The 14,745-nt window shown below is 43.4% G+C and overlaps 1 protein-coding gene across 1 annotated transcript in view; it reads right to left on the bottom strand.

Moving 5' to 3' along the window:
• CFAP161 (cilia and flagella associated protein 161) overlaps nucleotides 1-14,745 on the bottom strand; it is a 58,190-nt gene that overhangs the window by 5,428 nt on the left and 38,017 nt on the right. The window contains exons 7-8 of the mRNA XM_069223004.1: nucleotides 8,909-9,067; nucleotides 4,464-4,537 (exon numbers count right to left, since the gene is read on the bottom strand). Of these exons, the coding sequence (XP_069079105.1) occupies nucleotides 4,464-4,537; nucleotides 8,909-9,067 (233 nt within the window). The remainder of the gene's footprint in view (nucleotides 1-4,463; nucleotides 4,538-8,908; nucleotides 9,068-14,745) is intronic.

Here is a 14,745-nt window from a genome sequence, read left to right as displayed (position 1 = left end):
GGGTCGAACACTCTTTTTCCATGACTGAGTTGAAATGATGTCTCTAAGAAGGATCATGTTCTTGTGTGCGTTGAGAGCAGCAATGATCTGTGTAATGGATAATGCTGCGGGCATGCTGGACTTTACAATATAATTGATGTTTTCTTCAGCTGATTTAGATATTGAACTGTGTCTGTGTAGAGGCACCTGTAAAAAGTAAATCAGCAGGGTTCTGATCTTCACCCGGCTTGTGCACAATCACATAGTCATACACTTGAAGCAGCAACACCCACCTCTCAATGTGAGGGGGCATCTTAGCTCTCAGGTTCCCAAAACAGTGAGTAGCACTTAGTGGTCTGTAATGAACAGTAAAACGTTTTCCATATAGAAACACATGAAAATGTTCGCCGACCCAAACAACTGCCAGGCTCTTCTTCTCTGGCTGAGAATAAGATTGTTCTGGGTCAAACAGACTACAGCTCGCATAGGCTACAATGTGCCACTGAACATTTGTATGACCATTATGTTGAGCAAGAATTTCCCACAGCCCCACTGGGCCTACATCTACAGTGATCTCAGTATGTAGATTTGGGTCAAAATACACCATCTCAATCACATTCTCAAATGCTTGTTTTTACAAATTTTTTTTAACTCAGATCACATTCAACAGACCACTAGAAAGGAATGTCTTATTTCGTCAACTCTTTCAATGGGACACTCACTGTAGCAAAATCACAAATGTATCCTGAGCAAAAACTGGCCATTCCTAAGAAGGATTGCAGCATGGGGACATCTTCTGGGGGGCACCAGTGGCTGACAGCACTTGCACTTTATGTGAGTCAGGATTGATTCCCCTATCAGAGAATATTCATCCAAAGAATTTATTTGTTCTTGTGAAAGTCACATATTGCTGCATTCAGAGTACGACCGGCATCATTAAGTAATTTGGACACTTATGTAAGAGCTTTGTCATGTTCCTCCTGTGTTTCTCCAAACACCAGTAGGTCATCACTGTAGTTGAAAGTGTGTGTCACCAGTTGAATTATGTGACATACAACATCCTGAAATATTTCTGCTGATGACACTCAAACGCTCAGTCTTTTGTATCTGAACATACCAACATGAGTCGAGAAAAAGGTATTGTACCTGCAGTTCACTTCCAGCTCGAGTTGATGGTATCATTTGTCGAGGTCAAGAGGAGAGAAGACTTTGGCACCATTCAACTGCATGATCATGCCTGCTATGTGTGGAACTGGATGTCTTTCTTGCTTGATTGCTTTGTTGGCCTGGCGTGCATCAACACAAATGAGCACAGCACCTCAAGTGTCCTTTTTGGGCACCACCACTATGAGCGAAACCGATGATGTAGGACCAGTGGAGAGCTTGACGATGTCATGCTTCAACAGCGTTTTCAGTTCTTTCTTCACAGCTTCTTGCAAATGAAAGGCAATTCTGTGGTGCTGCTGAGCAACAGGGCAAATGTCCTTGTTAACGTGAAGTTGCACTTTCACTGCTTTGAGTCTTCCAAGGCCCTGGAATAAAGATGGAAACTGACTTATAATTTCGGTCTATGTGTTTAAGTTGTAATTGAGAGATATCAGTCCCATGTCAGCAGCAGTGACAAAGCTGAGCAGGCATGCACTGGCAGAAGTTCTTGGAAGTACATGAATTGGTGCTTGCATGGACACTGCTTTCTATTTCATGGTCGCTATGAATAATCCTTGACTCTGCAATGGTTTAGAAGCAACCCACGTGTATAACTGTGTGTGTGATGGGTTTAGTCGTGGCGTATGAGACAGGTTAAACTCAACTGGCATGAAGTTAATCAACGCACCACTGGTATGATGAGGGTTATGGGGCAACCATTAACTTTTATTGTGATCTTGGGGCAGTGTCCAAAGAAACTTGGTCATTCCATTTGATGATGTATCTTTGTCATTTGTTCTTCCTTGCACACAGCCAATCTAACATGTGCCTGGCATCTTTTGTTTGACATCATCATCGCACATCCACCTTATTCACTAGCGCTTGATGATGATGTCGATGAGTCTTTGTAGGACGAGCTTGATGATGATCAACTTCTTTGGGATTCTACTTGTCATAACTGATATTGCTTTTGGGCCTTGAGGGCATGGCGAGAATGCTTTTGGAACTTTCTGGCATCCATTTTCTCTTGCGTTTTGATGCATTAAGTTTCTCTTTCACCTTGCAAACCATTGTGACGTAGTTTTCTTTTTCACAGCCTTTGGACTTTTTTCCTATGGCTGAACAGTTATCTTTGTGGGAATATAAAAACCCACATTGGAAAGAGACCTCTTCTTTCTTTAAAGACATTGACTTGTGTGCATCTGTTTTATGCTTGTACTTAATCTTCATGAACAGTGCCAATTCATTTTTTGCTGTTCCAACTTCCATATCAGCAGCTTGTTGTTCTGCTCTTTTATCAGCTCTTGCAGCCATGAGCTAACATTTTGTCTAAGTTCAGCATCTCTCTCAACATGAGTCTTCTGAACGAGCCCGACAAACAGCCATTGATGACTCTCAGGCATATGGCTTCTTCATCATTAAATTAATTGAGCTTACAGAGTTTGATGAGTGTATCAAGTCTTTCAACAAACTCATCCATTGTTTCACCATCTTGCTGTCTCAGTTGAAAATGTACCTTTCATAGTCGACATTCATCATCGGATTAAATTTCGTATTCAACACTTCTTTTATCTGACGGTAGGATATTGCATCATTCTGCAAGATTTTCTTTAAGCCTTCTTTTACTGCATCATCGGCAAGGTTCTTTAAATACCTAATGATTTTCTTATCGTCTACTTCTTTGAGGGCATCTATGAAGTCATCAAACGTCACAATCCATGCAGTCCACCTGGCATCAATATTCTGTTTTTTGGCAGTGTTGAATGGCGGCGGTGGTTTCAGAAAAGCAGCTGCATCATATTTCATGCTCTTTTCTACTGCCAAGAGTATATGCTGTTCAAGTGGCGGTAGCCACCCATCGGAGGCAACTGCAGTTTCAGCAAAAACAGGCTGCTTGCTTGTGCTTGGATCATGCTGTCTGACAGAGGTCATAAATTATCTCCCACTTTCTTGATAGTAAATAATGATTCTGTTTCTCACACTTAATCAGTGTAGCGCTTAGCTTTTTGCATCATAGCTGCTTATCACTCCTTTAGGGTTTCACTTGTATCGACGATGGCTCTGTGTTATGGCATCCCACAGTCTTTCTTCTTTTGGCCTCGCCACTGGATTCTGGTGGGCCTTTTGAACGCTCTCTTCTGCAGAGCCTTCCACTTCTTCAAGGGCTGTAGAAGGGCTGGAGCTGTGATTTGATTTCACACGCGCCAACCCTGACCTGCTTCGGATCAAGCCAAGCACACGTGGCACACATGAGCAGTCTGCTGGGTCACTGCAAACACTCAAGGTGAACAGCCTTGTTACTTCAGGGAACATATCCCCTTACTCGTCACCAGTTGTAGCGTCCTCCCCAGCCCAGGAGCAAGCAAAGCCCACACACAGAGCTCTTGATTAAACATCTTTATTCATTGGGCATACAATCACACACTAAATTACTGATTACATTATATCCATCAAGAACCACACATTAACACCTCCTTGCACAGGGTTCTGCAAAGTCGGTCCTGGAGAGCCGGGTCCATGCCAGGTTTTTAGCATATCCACATTTAGAAAAAAGATGTTTCAGAAATCTAAATTTTTCTAAATGTGGATATGCTAAAAATCTGGCATGGACCCGGCTCTCCAGGACCGACTTTGCAGAACCCTGTCCTAGAATTGTATGCAATCTCTCCTCTAAGTCTGTCCAGAACCGAGAGGGTTCACTACATCTACTGACCTCTGTAGATAGGGCTTTGCTCCAAAAACATTACTCCTAGAGGCAGGCACACAAAACTTTCCGACTTTGTATCTCTCTCTCTCTCTCTTCCATTGCTCATTTTCACAGCAGTTCAAGGATGGCGAGGGGGACTTCAAGGGGTCTACGCACCATGAAGTTGACATTAGGTCACTGGAGGAGATATTGTAGAGAATGTGGCAAGATACATGAAAATATAATGAGGGACGCATGTGTCATGATTTGAAGTAATTGGTAGTGCCTATACTATGAACCAAATTATGGACAATGTGTTTGCATTATCTCCATTAACCTTGACATACAGCGCTCCATTGCTCACTAGCTATGTTCACTCAAATATAAACATCTATATATTCAAATGATTTCATTGGTTAAAAGAAGCCATTTGTTGACCGAAGAAGGCTTTAAAGCTCTTCTTGAAGTGCTTAAATATACAGAATAGCCCACAATATTTCATATTTCACAGGATGCAAAAGGGATTTGCACTACCATGCTATTGTATATGTCATGCCACACACTCACTTTCAGATTAACGGAAATATGACACAAATGTGCCTTCACTCCTTTAAAGAACTGGATATGAATGTGTTTTATTTATATCACTTACCACAAAACAAATTTTCTAAGTACTGCCAGGCACTGGTTTGTTTTGCTGTGAATAATGAGAAGTTTGATGTTTGCCTGGGGAGTAAAACACACATGTATTAGATCTGGTAATGCTTGCAGATTGAGAATCAAAGTGCTATTCATTCCTCTTAGGTATAACAGAATGTGATCTTTAGTGTTATTTTTCAAAGTAAATGAGAAACTAATGCTGAAAATCACTGCACATCGAATTCTGGACCAGGAATCTATTCTAAACCAGCATAATTCATCAGTGCCATTGATTGGTTTTCTACATTCGGTTTCTTCTTAATACTGCAAAAATGCTAGCACAGAGCAGTGTATGAGAAGCAGAGTCTAAGGTGGAAAATGTAACTGTACAACTAAAAAAGCAACCCTATACATTTTCTCTGAAAACCTGAGGCAACACGTTTGCAAAGGCGAACCAGGAAAGAATATTGTAATAGAATGACCATCAAGCATCATTCCCCAAGCTAAAAAACAGCCCACTGCCAAGGCACTTTATCGTTATGGTGTTTAAAGTCTCATGAAACTGTATAACTCAAAAGGGAGATAAAGAACGTGACACAGTATGAAAAGATAAAACCCGGTTCTTTAGTGATTTAAATAATGAGGTTATGGCTAAAAGGAAGTATTTTCAAAAAGCTATATAAACAACTAGAAAAAGAACAAGTTACTTACTGAAATGGATGTCCGCCTCAAGTGCAGAATAAAGATAGTACTCGTAAATACCATTTGTGAATTCCCAAAGTCATTAATGTAGATGTTTGGTCTAAGTTTAGACCGAACGTCTAAGTTTACCTTTGTGAATCGGGCCCAGGAAGTATTAACTGATCTTAGGGGCACGTTAGCCAAAGGCATTTGGGTTAGATCAGCTGGTTGAAGCCTGTACTACAAGGTTTAGCCCAGGTGCCCATCTATTCATCTGTCAATGCCTCACTGAAAGGTAATAAGGGCTCTTGTGAACAACGAGCTGGGTCCAAAATCTCTGTTAACCGGGTAGTCTAGACTGCCTGTGTTGGCAGGATAAGATAATAGGTCTCTGCTGCCCCACGTATTACTGTGGCAAATAAGCTGCCTCTTCAGTGACCATAGCCAGATTACGGGGGTGACAACATAAACCTGGAGATGTATCAAGCCCACTAACATTTTGCAAATACTGCAAAATATCATCCTGGGCAAATTCAGCATCAAAATGATACTCCTCTCTGGATAAATCTGTCTTAGATTGAGCATAAACCATAACAGATGATGCACTGGCCTCAGAATCTGAAAGAGTGATCTGATCCGCAATCAACGTTGGTGATGTTATATCGGTGCCAGTAACTGAGCCAGTGGCATTGGTAGGTCCACTCAGATCACTGGAGACTAAAGGAGTCCCAGACAGATCAGAACAGCAGCAAAGAGCAAATCCTTAGCTTTTTTCAACTGCTGGTGCTGATCTGGCATTGCAACTTGGTTTGACTGAAGTTAGACCGCAAACAATGTTATAGCTGGCCCCGAAATGGGGGAATGGCTTCATTTAGGCGGTCCGAAGACACCACAAGGAGACTTTGTGTGGATCTGTAACCGACATCTGTCGGTTGCATATCATAAATGGCTTAAACCCTGATGGTTTAGGTGGCATCTTGATGGCACATCAAATTTTCTAAGAAAGTTGCCAAAACTGTAGAACGAAAGTTGAAGCGTCATGACGTTGCATGGCACCACCTGCCAGCACCGGATATAATTGCTAAATAAAAGTTTCCAGATTTCCCGGTCTAGTCCGACCCCTGGAGGTATTCAAATGGTGAAGAATCTGTGTTTAGAAGTCTCTATCAGAATAAGCTTTAATACTACATAGTAAACCTTGCCATTTATCAGTTGGTAGTAGTTAGCTAATTGTCCTTTCAGTAATCCTGCGAAAGCTGAAGAGTACTTTAATACCAGTAATAGGTGCGAGGCCAGTTACAGGGTGCTGTAGTGTCAAAAAAAGGGTTTTCATAGGATGAACTTGTACAGTGACAGACATTTCTGGGACTGTCTTTGATGGATTATTGATTTATTCACCATAATCCATCTAAAACATTTGTTTTTGATATATTATCAGGTATCATTTTGCTTTATTTACTTGGTGAAGATGTAGGTAGGAAATACGATCTACACTATAAATATTGCAGTCTGTAATTTTCATGTAGTATACTTGCTGGTGTGCAGAGTGTAATACGTTATTTATGTCCATTGCTGAGTGTGGGGAGGAGGCATGAAAGGTGAAGCCTCGTGTGGGTCAAAATTCCCCTCTTTTTCGTGCCTGTCACATTCTTACTTTTTCAGTTGTTACTGAAGTCCTGTACAATCCTGCTTTTGATCGATCATGTCTGTTTTGGCCTATTTTAACTGTTCTCCATAATGGTGTATTCTGGATGCCCCTCATGTTAGTTTGTCTAGACATTTGTTTTTTCTTTTACGTATTGTATACCCGGGCTTAATAATGCGACCCGTTAACAGGGGTTCTTATTGCAGTAAAACCATATTTCGGTTTCATGTTTACACATTTTGTCTGTCTTGTCTCTATCTGTATCCCTATTATTCTTAGTTGTTCTAAGTAGAAGTATGCTGCCTGAAGTTAGGGTAGCAAACAGCCTATGCCCTCCGTGTTTATGTAGTTGGGATCTGAGTGAAAGTGGTGTTTCTATATGAGATGGGTACGTGTTGCATGAGATGCTTGAGTTTGGTAGTGTTGGGGTAATGGAGAGAGGTCGGATTCTATAAGGAAATGATGAGTATAGGTCAGTATTTATGCTGGAATGTAAAGGGGTAAAAACGCCCAGTAAAGAGAAAAGTCAGGACAAGGATGATCAAAAATAATGGAGCCTTTTTTTCGGGAGAAACTCTTTTTTGAAAAGAGGTGGCCTAGGGTGTGATCCAGCAAACCATACCATATCACCCCGGAAAACATACACTGTAAATGCCACAAGAGGGATGAAAGCTTGACAATTACAGCCCAAATACTATGGGTAAGGATTCAATACTGCGTTTAAGCTCCGCTTAAACAGAGCGGGCCTGTGCGACAGCACTGCTCGTGTGTAGGAGCTGTGAGCAAGACAACAGTACCCATCAGAACATGCCCTGACGATTTTCTCTTGTGTGGCCCCTCTATTTGGTAATGTGGAATGAAATGCAAAAACTGTAAATTGTAAAAGTAAGTGTTAAGATGGCAATATGACATTCAGACCATGGGATACTTCTGAAAATTGAAATAATATCCAAACCTTTGCTATCACCAGCATAACAAGCATAGGCAAAACCAATAGGGCTTGCTTACATTTTGAGTCCTGACTAAAAAAATTTTTTTTAAAACCTCAGCAGGGAAAATACTATTCTGGATGGACCCAAGGAGCACACTACATATATTTTAAAGAGTTGGTAACAATAGGCATCTAACACATCTACACTCTCAAGCCAGACCTAACACAATCCCTAGTATCTCAAATGATTTTAGTACAATAACCATAAAGTACTGATGCCATGGATGGGTTAGATATACAAACAAGAAGCACCCATATGTTTCGGAAAAACTTCAGTAGCCCAGTAGGGTTGCCTTCATAAGGATTTAATGTCATCTATGGCGTGGTGGCACTTACAGCTGGAACACATGAGCATGGCAATAGAAACACAGCTGCAAGGCTCAGTCGCTTCCCCTGGTACATATATTGTGAAAGAAGCGATGGGGCACTGATTAGGTGTCTGCCTCCCCAAACAGCACTGACTAATTCCAAAATGTTGATTACAAATGCAAACACTTTGTGGTTTGGTACGTAATGGAAGTGGGGAACACATAGTCGGCAACAGTTTTCATTATCCATTGGATAACCATATGGGTGCTTGTTTGTGATTCTTTTCTTTCTAGAACAACTACATTTCACTGAACTTTAATGATGGCAACGCAGACTTTGAAAGTTACACTTTTGCAGGAAAGAACACCTCGTTCAGTTTATTATAATATCAGCAGGAGAGCGTCACTGGCAAAATGCGCTGCCTGTTCATGAGTTCGAATCCTGGAAAAGCAGAGTCGCATTCCATTCCTTCCATAGGGTGGAAAATTGAGTACTATAAACTGGGAAATGATAACGTTTTACTGACAGAGTTTTAAAACGGCAGAAATGTGGAATGTAGTGCTATATAAAACGCAATTCCGTGGTAGGAGATTAGTTAAATCCAAGATAAGGAACAGAGCATCAATGTGAACCTTCTGAGCAATCCTCTGGACGGATCCCTGCCCGGGAATGGAGCTGTGACCGTGGGATGCTGGGAAGAACTGCACACAGTTCTACTGAGGGTAGGAAATGAGAAGGTTTCGAGAGAGGGCACAAATAATCATGGTGCGGTAGAGTCAGGTGAGATTCCATCGAAACCACTCGCTTTATGAACTTAAATATGTCTACTTACTGGAACGGGTTCACCCTCAAATTCCATGCGCATCTGTGGGTCAAAGTAGGAGGTCTGCCAGCAGGTCAGATATGAGGCTTGTGCGGTCAAAAAGACTTCTTGCATGCGGGACTTCCTAGCACACTTCACAAATGTTTGCTGGTCACTTGCAAGATACAGCTAAAAGAGAGAAAGATTATTGGCATAGACAGATATCCAGAAGAAAGAGTTAAAGAAATGCAATGTTGGTTATTCTCAGGGACCAACTAGAACTAGAACACAATCAAAATACTCTGTAGGCTCGTCAAAAATGCACTTATAAAAGGGTTAGCACGCACAAACCATTTCTGAACATCTAGGGGGGCCTAATCTTGTTCAAAGTGAGGGGAAACGTGTTCATCAAATGCTTTTACGTATCTTGTCAACGTCAGTGTGTAAACAGGGTCATAGTGTTTCATCCATAAATTGTTTTTATCAAATGATAAACAGTAGGCAATTTATTAAAATACCATGTAAAATGGCAGAACATGTGTTGCCTGCTGGAGAAAGGGTGGCACCGTTTCTCCTGATGATTCGTTAGCCTGAGAGTGGTTCACCCAATATTTTCCTGATATTTCTGGCACAATATTTAAGCCACATGACTTTTCATTTTTAAACAAGCCTATTGTGAATGGAATAAAAATTATAAAAGGAATAGTACCTTGTCCCACAGTGACCTATCAGGTGTGCCATGAGGAAAAAGCAGGCCTCTGTAAAGATTACATGTCGGTGCCTATAATAACGAACGGACAAATGCTGCTTTCCCACCAAAAGTAGAAAATGTTAACAGCTTAACCTTTGCCAATAAATGGCACACATAATAAACCATGCACACAGAACTCTCACGCCTTATACCAAAGGGTATGCAAATATCAATGTAAAACACTCCAACTTCACAAAGGTTGCAAAGTTCTTTCCTTTGCCATTTCCCCTTGAAAATCACAACTATTTAGGTCAACGATAGCAGCGCGCAAGCGCTGCTCTCCTCGACATATTGTACTCTATTCTGTGGTCTTTAACCGCACCCATCTGATGCCCATCACTTTCATTGGTTCCTGGGCCTGCATTTAAAAAATCCCTTGATGTCATTGGTAAATGCTTTGCTGTTGTCCCATCTTGAAGGTAGTTTGTTACCGCCTTGGAGAATGACCCTGTTACATGGATTATTGCACAATGAGCCATGTATCTTAGAATAACGCACTATTTTTCTCTTTTGCTCTTTGTGTTGCATGGCTGTATGTTGTTCCTCGTTTTTGGGCATCTTGTTTCTCTGCAATGTCTGTGGGGTCTTTTTATTTAATTTAATTTTTTGCTGTTTATGTAACGCAAACTCGACATGAAGCTATTGTAGCACTTTATTTATTTATTTTGAAGTTTTATATAGTGCAAACTCGATACAAAGATATTACAGCGCTTTACATGACCACCGGTTACATTACACAAGAACATATTCATTTTTGGTAGCAAGGGGAGATTAAGTTATTTGCCCAGAATCACGGGATACTGAGCCGGCGCAGAGACTCGAACCGTATTTCCCAGATCCAAAGTCAACAGCTCTGGCCCTTACGCCACAACCTCTCCGCTACGGTTCTTTGTCTGGTTCATGGTGGGACAGTCTGGGAATAACTCTTCTTTTTTTTTTTTTTTTAACATTGTGCTTGGCAGTACAGGTTGTGCCATTTTATAGTGCTGCAAAGCAGTTGCCATTCTTAACAAAATCACTATTATTTTCATTTGCATCGACCTTGCAGAGATGACGAGGTGAAAAAGCTATGTCAGGATTGTAAACTGTGACATTCTCGTTCTGTCAAGACCTCTGCAGTGGGTGCATTAACCAACTGACTTGAGTAGAGCTTAACTCTAGGTGATAGCACGTGCTTTTGATAACCTCCGGAGGGTCACCAACCAACTACATAGTTTAGTTCTAGGCAAGAGGATGACAAAAGGTGTTGTCTCCAAAATGGTGGAAAAAGAATCATGACTCCAGACCCAAGCACTTCACGGCCTCAAGATTGATAGCAAAAAACATCTAGCCTTTGGATGTAAATTGAGCCTCTTCAAATAGAGTTAAGTTAGCGGGAACACAATACTAAGGTATTACAGCGTTTTACATGAGCACCAGTTACATTACACAAGAACACATTCATTTTTGGTAGCAAGGGGAGATTAAGTGATTTACCAAGAATCACAAGAAGTTGAGCCAACGCAGAGACTCGGGCCATGTTCCCAAGCTCCAAAGTCGGCAGCTCTGGCCCTGACTCAACATACTCTCCCCTAGGGTTCTTTATCTGGTGCGTGTTGGGGCAGCCTGGGAATAACTTGTTTTTTTAATGTAGCTCATGGTAATACAGGCTCTGCCATTTCATAGCTCTGCAAAGCAGGTGCCATTCTTAACAAAATTGCTATATTTCATTTGCATTGGCCTTGCAGAGCTAAAGAAGTGAAAAAGCTATGTCAGCATTGTAATCTGTGACATTCTCGTTCTGGCAAGACCTCTGCAGTGGGTGCATTAACCAACTGACTTGAGTAGAACTTAACTCTAGGCAATAACACGTGCCCTTGATAACCTCCGGAGGGTCACCAGCCAAGTGCATAGGTTAGTTCTGTGAAAGAAGATGGTGAAAGGTGTTGTCCCCAAATTGGTGGAAAAGGAGTTGTGATTCCAGGCCAAGCACTTCACAGCCTCAAGCTTGATAGCGAAAAACATCTAGCCTTTGGATGTAAATTGGGCCTCTTCAAATAGAGTTCAGTTAGCACAAACTCAATACAAAGGTGTTACAGAGGTTTACATGTGAATTGGTTACATTACACAAGAACATGTTCATTTTTGGTAGCAAGCGGAGATGAAGGGATTTGCCCAGAATCACAGGATGTTGAGCCGGCATCAAGACTCAAACCTTGTTCCCCAGTTCTAAAGCCAGCAGCTCTAGCCCTTATGCCACATCCTCCCCCCTAGGGTTCTTCTTCTGGTGCATGCTGAGGCAGTCTGGGAATAACTTTTTTTTTTTACGTAGCGCTTGGTAATACAGGTTCTGCCATTTCATAGTGCTACAAAGCACGTGCTACTCTGAACAAAATCGCTATAATTCATTTGCATCTACCTTGCAGAGATGAAGAGGTGAAAAAGCTATGTCAGGATTGTAATTTGGACTCCTGTGTATAATATCACAGCCAGCCTGCAGGAATGAGGCAAAAACAATCCCAAAATGGCGGCCTTGTTGTGTCCTCTCTCCTGCAGAGACAGGCCTGGGTGGGTTGCTGGGGCACACTTCTAGTACACTACAAACCAAGACACATAGATAAAAGACATTGGCCCTCATTCCGAGCCTGGCGGGCGGCGGAGGCCGCCCGCCAGGCTTCCCCCCTCCGAAATACCGCTCCGCGGTCGTAAGACCGCGGAGGGTATTCCGAGTTTTCCCCTGGGCTGGCGGGCGGTCTTCACAAGACCGCCCGCCAGCCCAGGGGAAAACTCCCTTCCCACGATGACGCCGGCTCGTAATAGAGCCGGCGGAGTGGGAAGGTGCGACGGGTGCAGTTGCACCCGTCGCGTATTTCAGTGTCTGCTTTGCAGACACTGAAATACTTTTAGGGGCCCTCTTACGGGGGCCCCTGCCGTGCCCATGCCATAGGCATGGGCACGGCAGGGGCCCCCAGGGGCCCCGCGACTCCCCCTCCCGCCATCCGGTTCCCGGCGGGAGAACGGCCAGGAACTGGATGGCGGGAGGGGGAGTCGGAATCCCCATGCCGGCGCAGCATGCTGCGCCGGCTTGGAGGATTCCTTTGGGGCAGCGGGAAACCGGCGGGAGACCGCCGGTTTCCCTTCTCTGACCGCGGCTGAGCCGCCGCGGTCAGAATGCCCCGCGGGGCACCGCCGGCCTGTCGGCGGTGCCACCGCATCCCACGGCCCTGGCGGACTTGTTCCGCCAGGGTCGTAATGACCCCCACTGTCATTTACAACGTCAATAGCTCTCTCACAAATGCGAGACCTGTTGCATTGGAAATGCCCGTTAAACAACTGATGCCATCAATACCTTTCTTCAAAACTAACAATTCTGCATAAAATACACTTTGCACAAAATAGTAAGTCCCTCAGCCTGAGTCTGGCAATAAAACTGCACAGACATTCTGGGCTGGCAAACACCTACACTGTATGGTGAAATGCAGGTACAAAGCACGATTAGGAGTAAAAATGAATCGTGCACCCCTGGCATTTCAGCAACGATTACTTTGTGCGGTTTCAACGCAAGCACTACAACTGCATGCACTTTGGCTGCAAGTGCCCAAGCTGTCAGGACCTGACACTGTGCCATGTTCAAGAGACTGGGCCTTGTTTTAGGAAACCTCCTCCTCAGTCTAGGGAACTGTATCACTCAGTTGTGCTGCGCAGCCTGGTCCTCTTCCTCAAGAGGCATAGCAAACTGTATCAGGATTGGTACCTGGAGAAGAACAACAAAATGGTCTGCAATAGTTGAGTCCACGTTGGTGTTTTTGAGTGATTTGTGAGGCCAGCATTTATGGGCTGTGTTGTCCTCGGGTGTTCCTTCTTGTGGTCATTGCAGCGATCTTGATAAATATTACTTTTTTTCGGGGGGGATTTGTACTACTTTCTGAGTTGACATCCATGTGCATTTGAGTACTTTTCACATGGGGAAAGGGCATTCGATGTGTTCCTTACTTGCAATCATTTACCACATGCTTTTAGGAGAAAGAAGCTTTCTGGTGTAATTTCTTCTGATTAGCTTTATGCCTACTAACCTGTAATTATTCATTTCACTGCATCCACTGTTAGAAGATGTTTTACTGTGCAGTTTTCTCACGTGCTAAATGTACACTCAGTAAAACCACGGGCCAGATGTAGCAAAAATAAAAATTTCGACTCGCATTTTGCGAGTTGATGCGACTTGCAAAATGCGAGTCGCAAAGTGGAATGCCAGAAAAAAAAGCGATCCGATTTTGCGACTCGCAGCCGGACTCGCAACGCTGTGTGCGAGTCCGCAGTTTGCGAGGTCGCTGTTTGAGAGTGTGCAAAAACGAACTCGCAATTACGAGGGGGTGTCGCAAATTGCGAATACCTTCAAAATTGCTTGCAGATGCAGCAGAACACTCCAGAAAGCATACCAGAACACCCTGGAAACACTTCCTGGCACATGATGATGACATCACAGCCAGGAAGTTAACAAATACACCTGGGAGGAGGGCTCAACAGTGAGCAGTGTCTCTGCCACTCACAGTAGCGTGCTGAGGAGTGGTAGGCACAGCACCATGGACGCAGCAGGGAACAGGCAGGCTGGCAGGAGGGGCAGGAGATCATAGATAACAGCCAGGACAGATTCATGTGGCACATGGCGTTAATGTGCCACATGACTGGTTGGCATTTTCCTGCCCATGGACAATTTCAACTTGTATATAGTTTCTTCATGACATTAATAAAACAGTTATTTTTGTTCCACTTAACAAATGGTTAATAGGTGAGTATGGTGGGAGTTGACACGTACCGTCCAGAATATTGCGTTGCAATGTGGTCCCGTCTCAGTCTGCCTTGATTAGCTAGACTCCTATCCCCATGATGGCGATGTGGTTGTTCTTGCTCTTCATCATCAGGATCTGGGTCTGCAGGGGTGAGAGGTAGCCCACGTCGGGTGGCTATGTTGTGGAGGATGGCGCATGCGACCACAATTTTGAAAGCGGTAATGGGGGTGTATTGGAGGGCGCCTCCGCTGCGGTGGAGGCATCGGAATCTTGCCTTCAGGAGTCCGAAGGTGCGCTCTATGAGGTTCCTGGTCCTCTTATGCGCACTGTTGTATTGCCTCTCTGAATCA

Source organism: Pleurodeles waltl, chromosome 3_1 (genome assembly GCF_031143425.1).
Source record: "Pleurodeles waltl isolate 20211129_DDA chromosome 3_1, aPleWal1.hap1.20221129, whole genome shotgun sequence".
Taxonomy (NCBI): domain Eukaryota; kingdom Metazoa; phylum Chordata; class Amphibia; order Caudata; family Salamandridae; genus Pleurodeles; species Pleurodeles waltl.
This window is presented reverse-complemented; position numbering and strand designations above follow the sequence as displayed.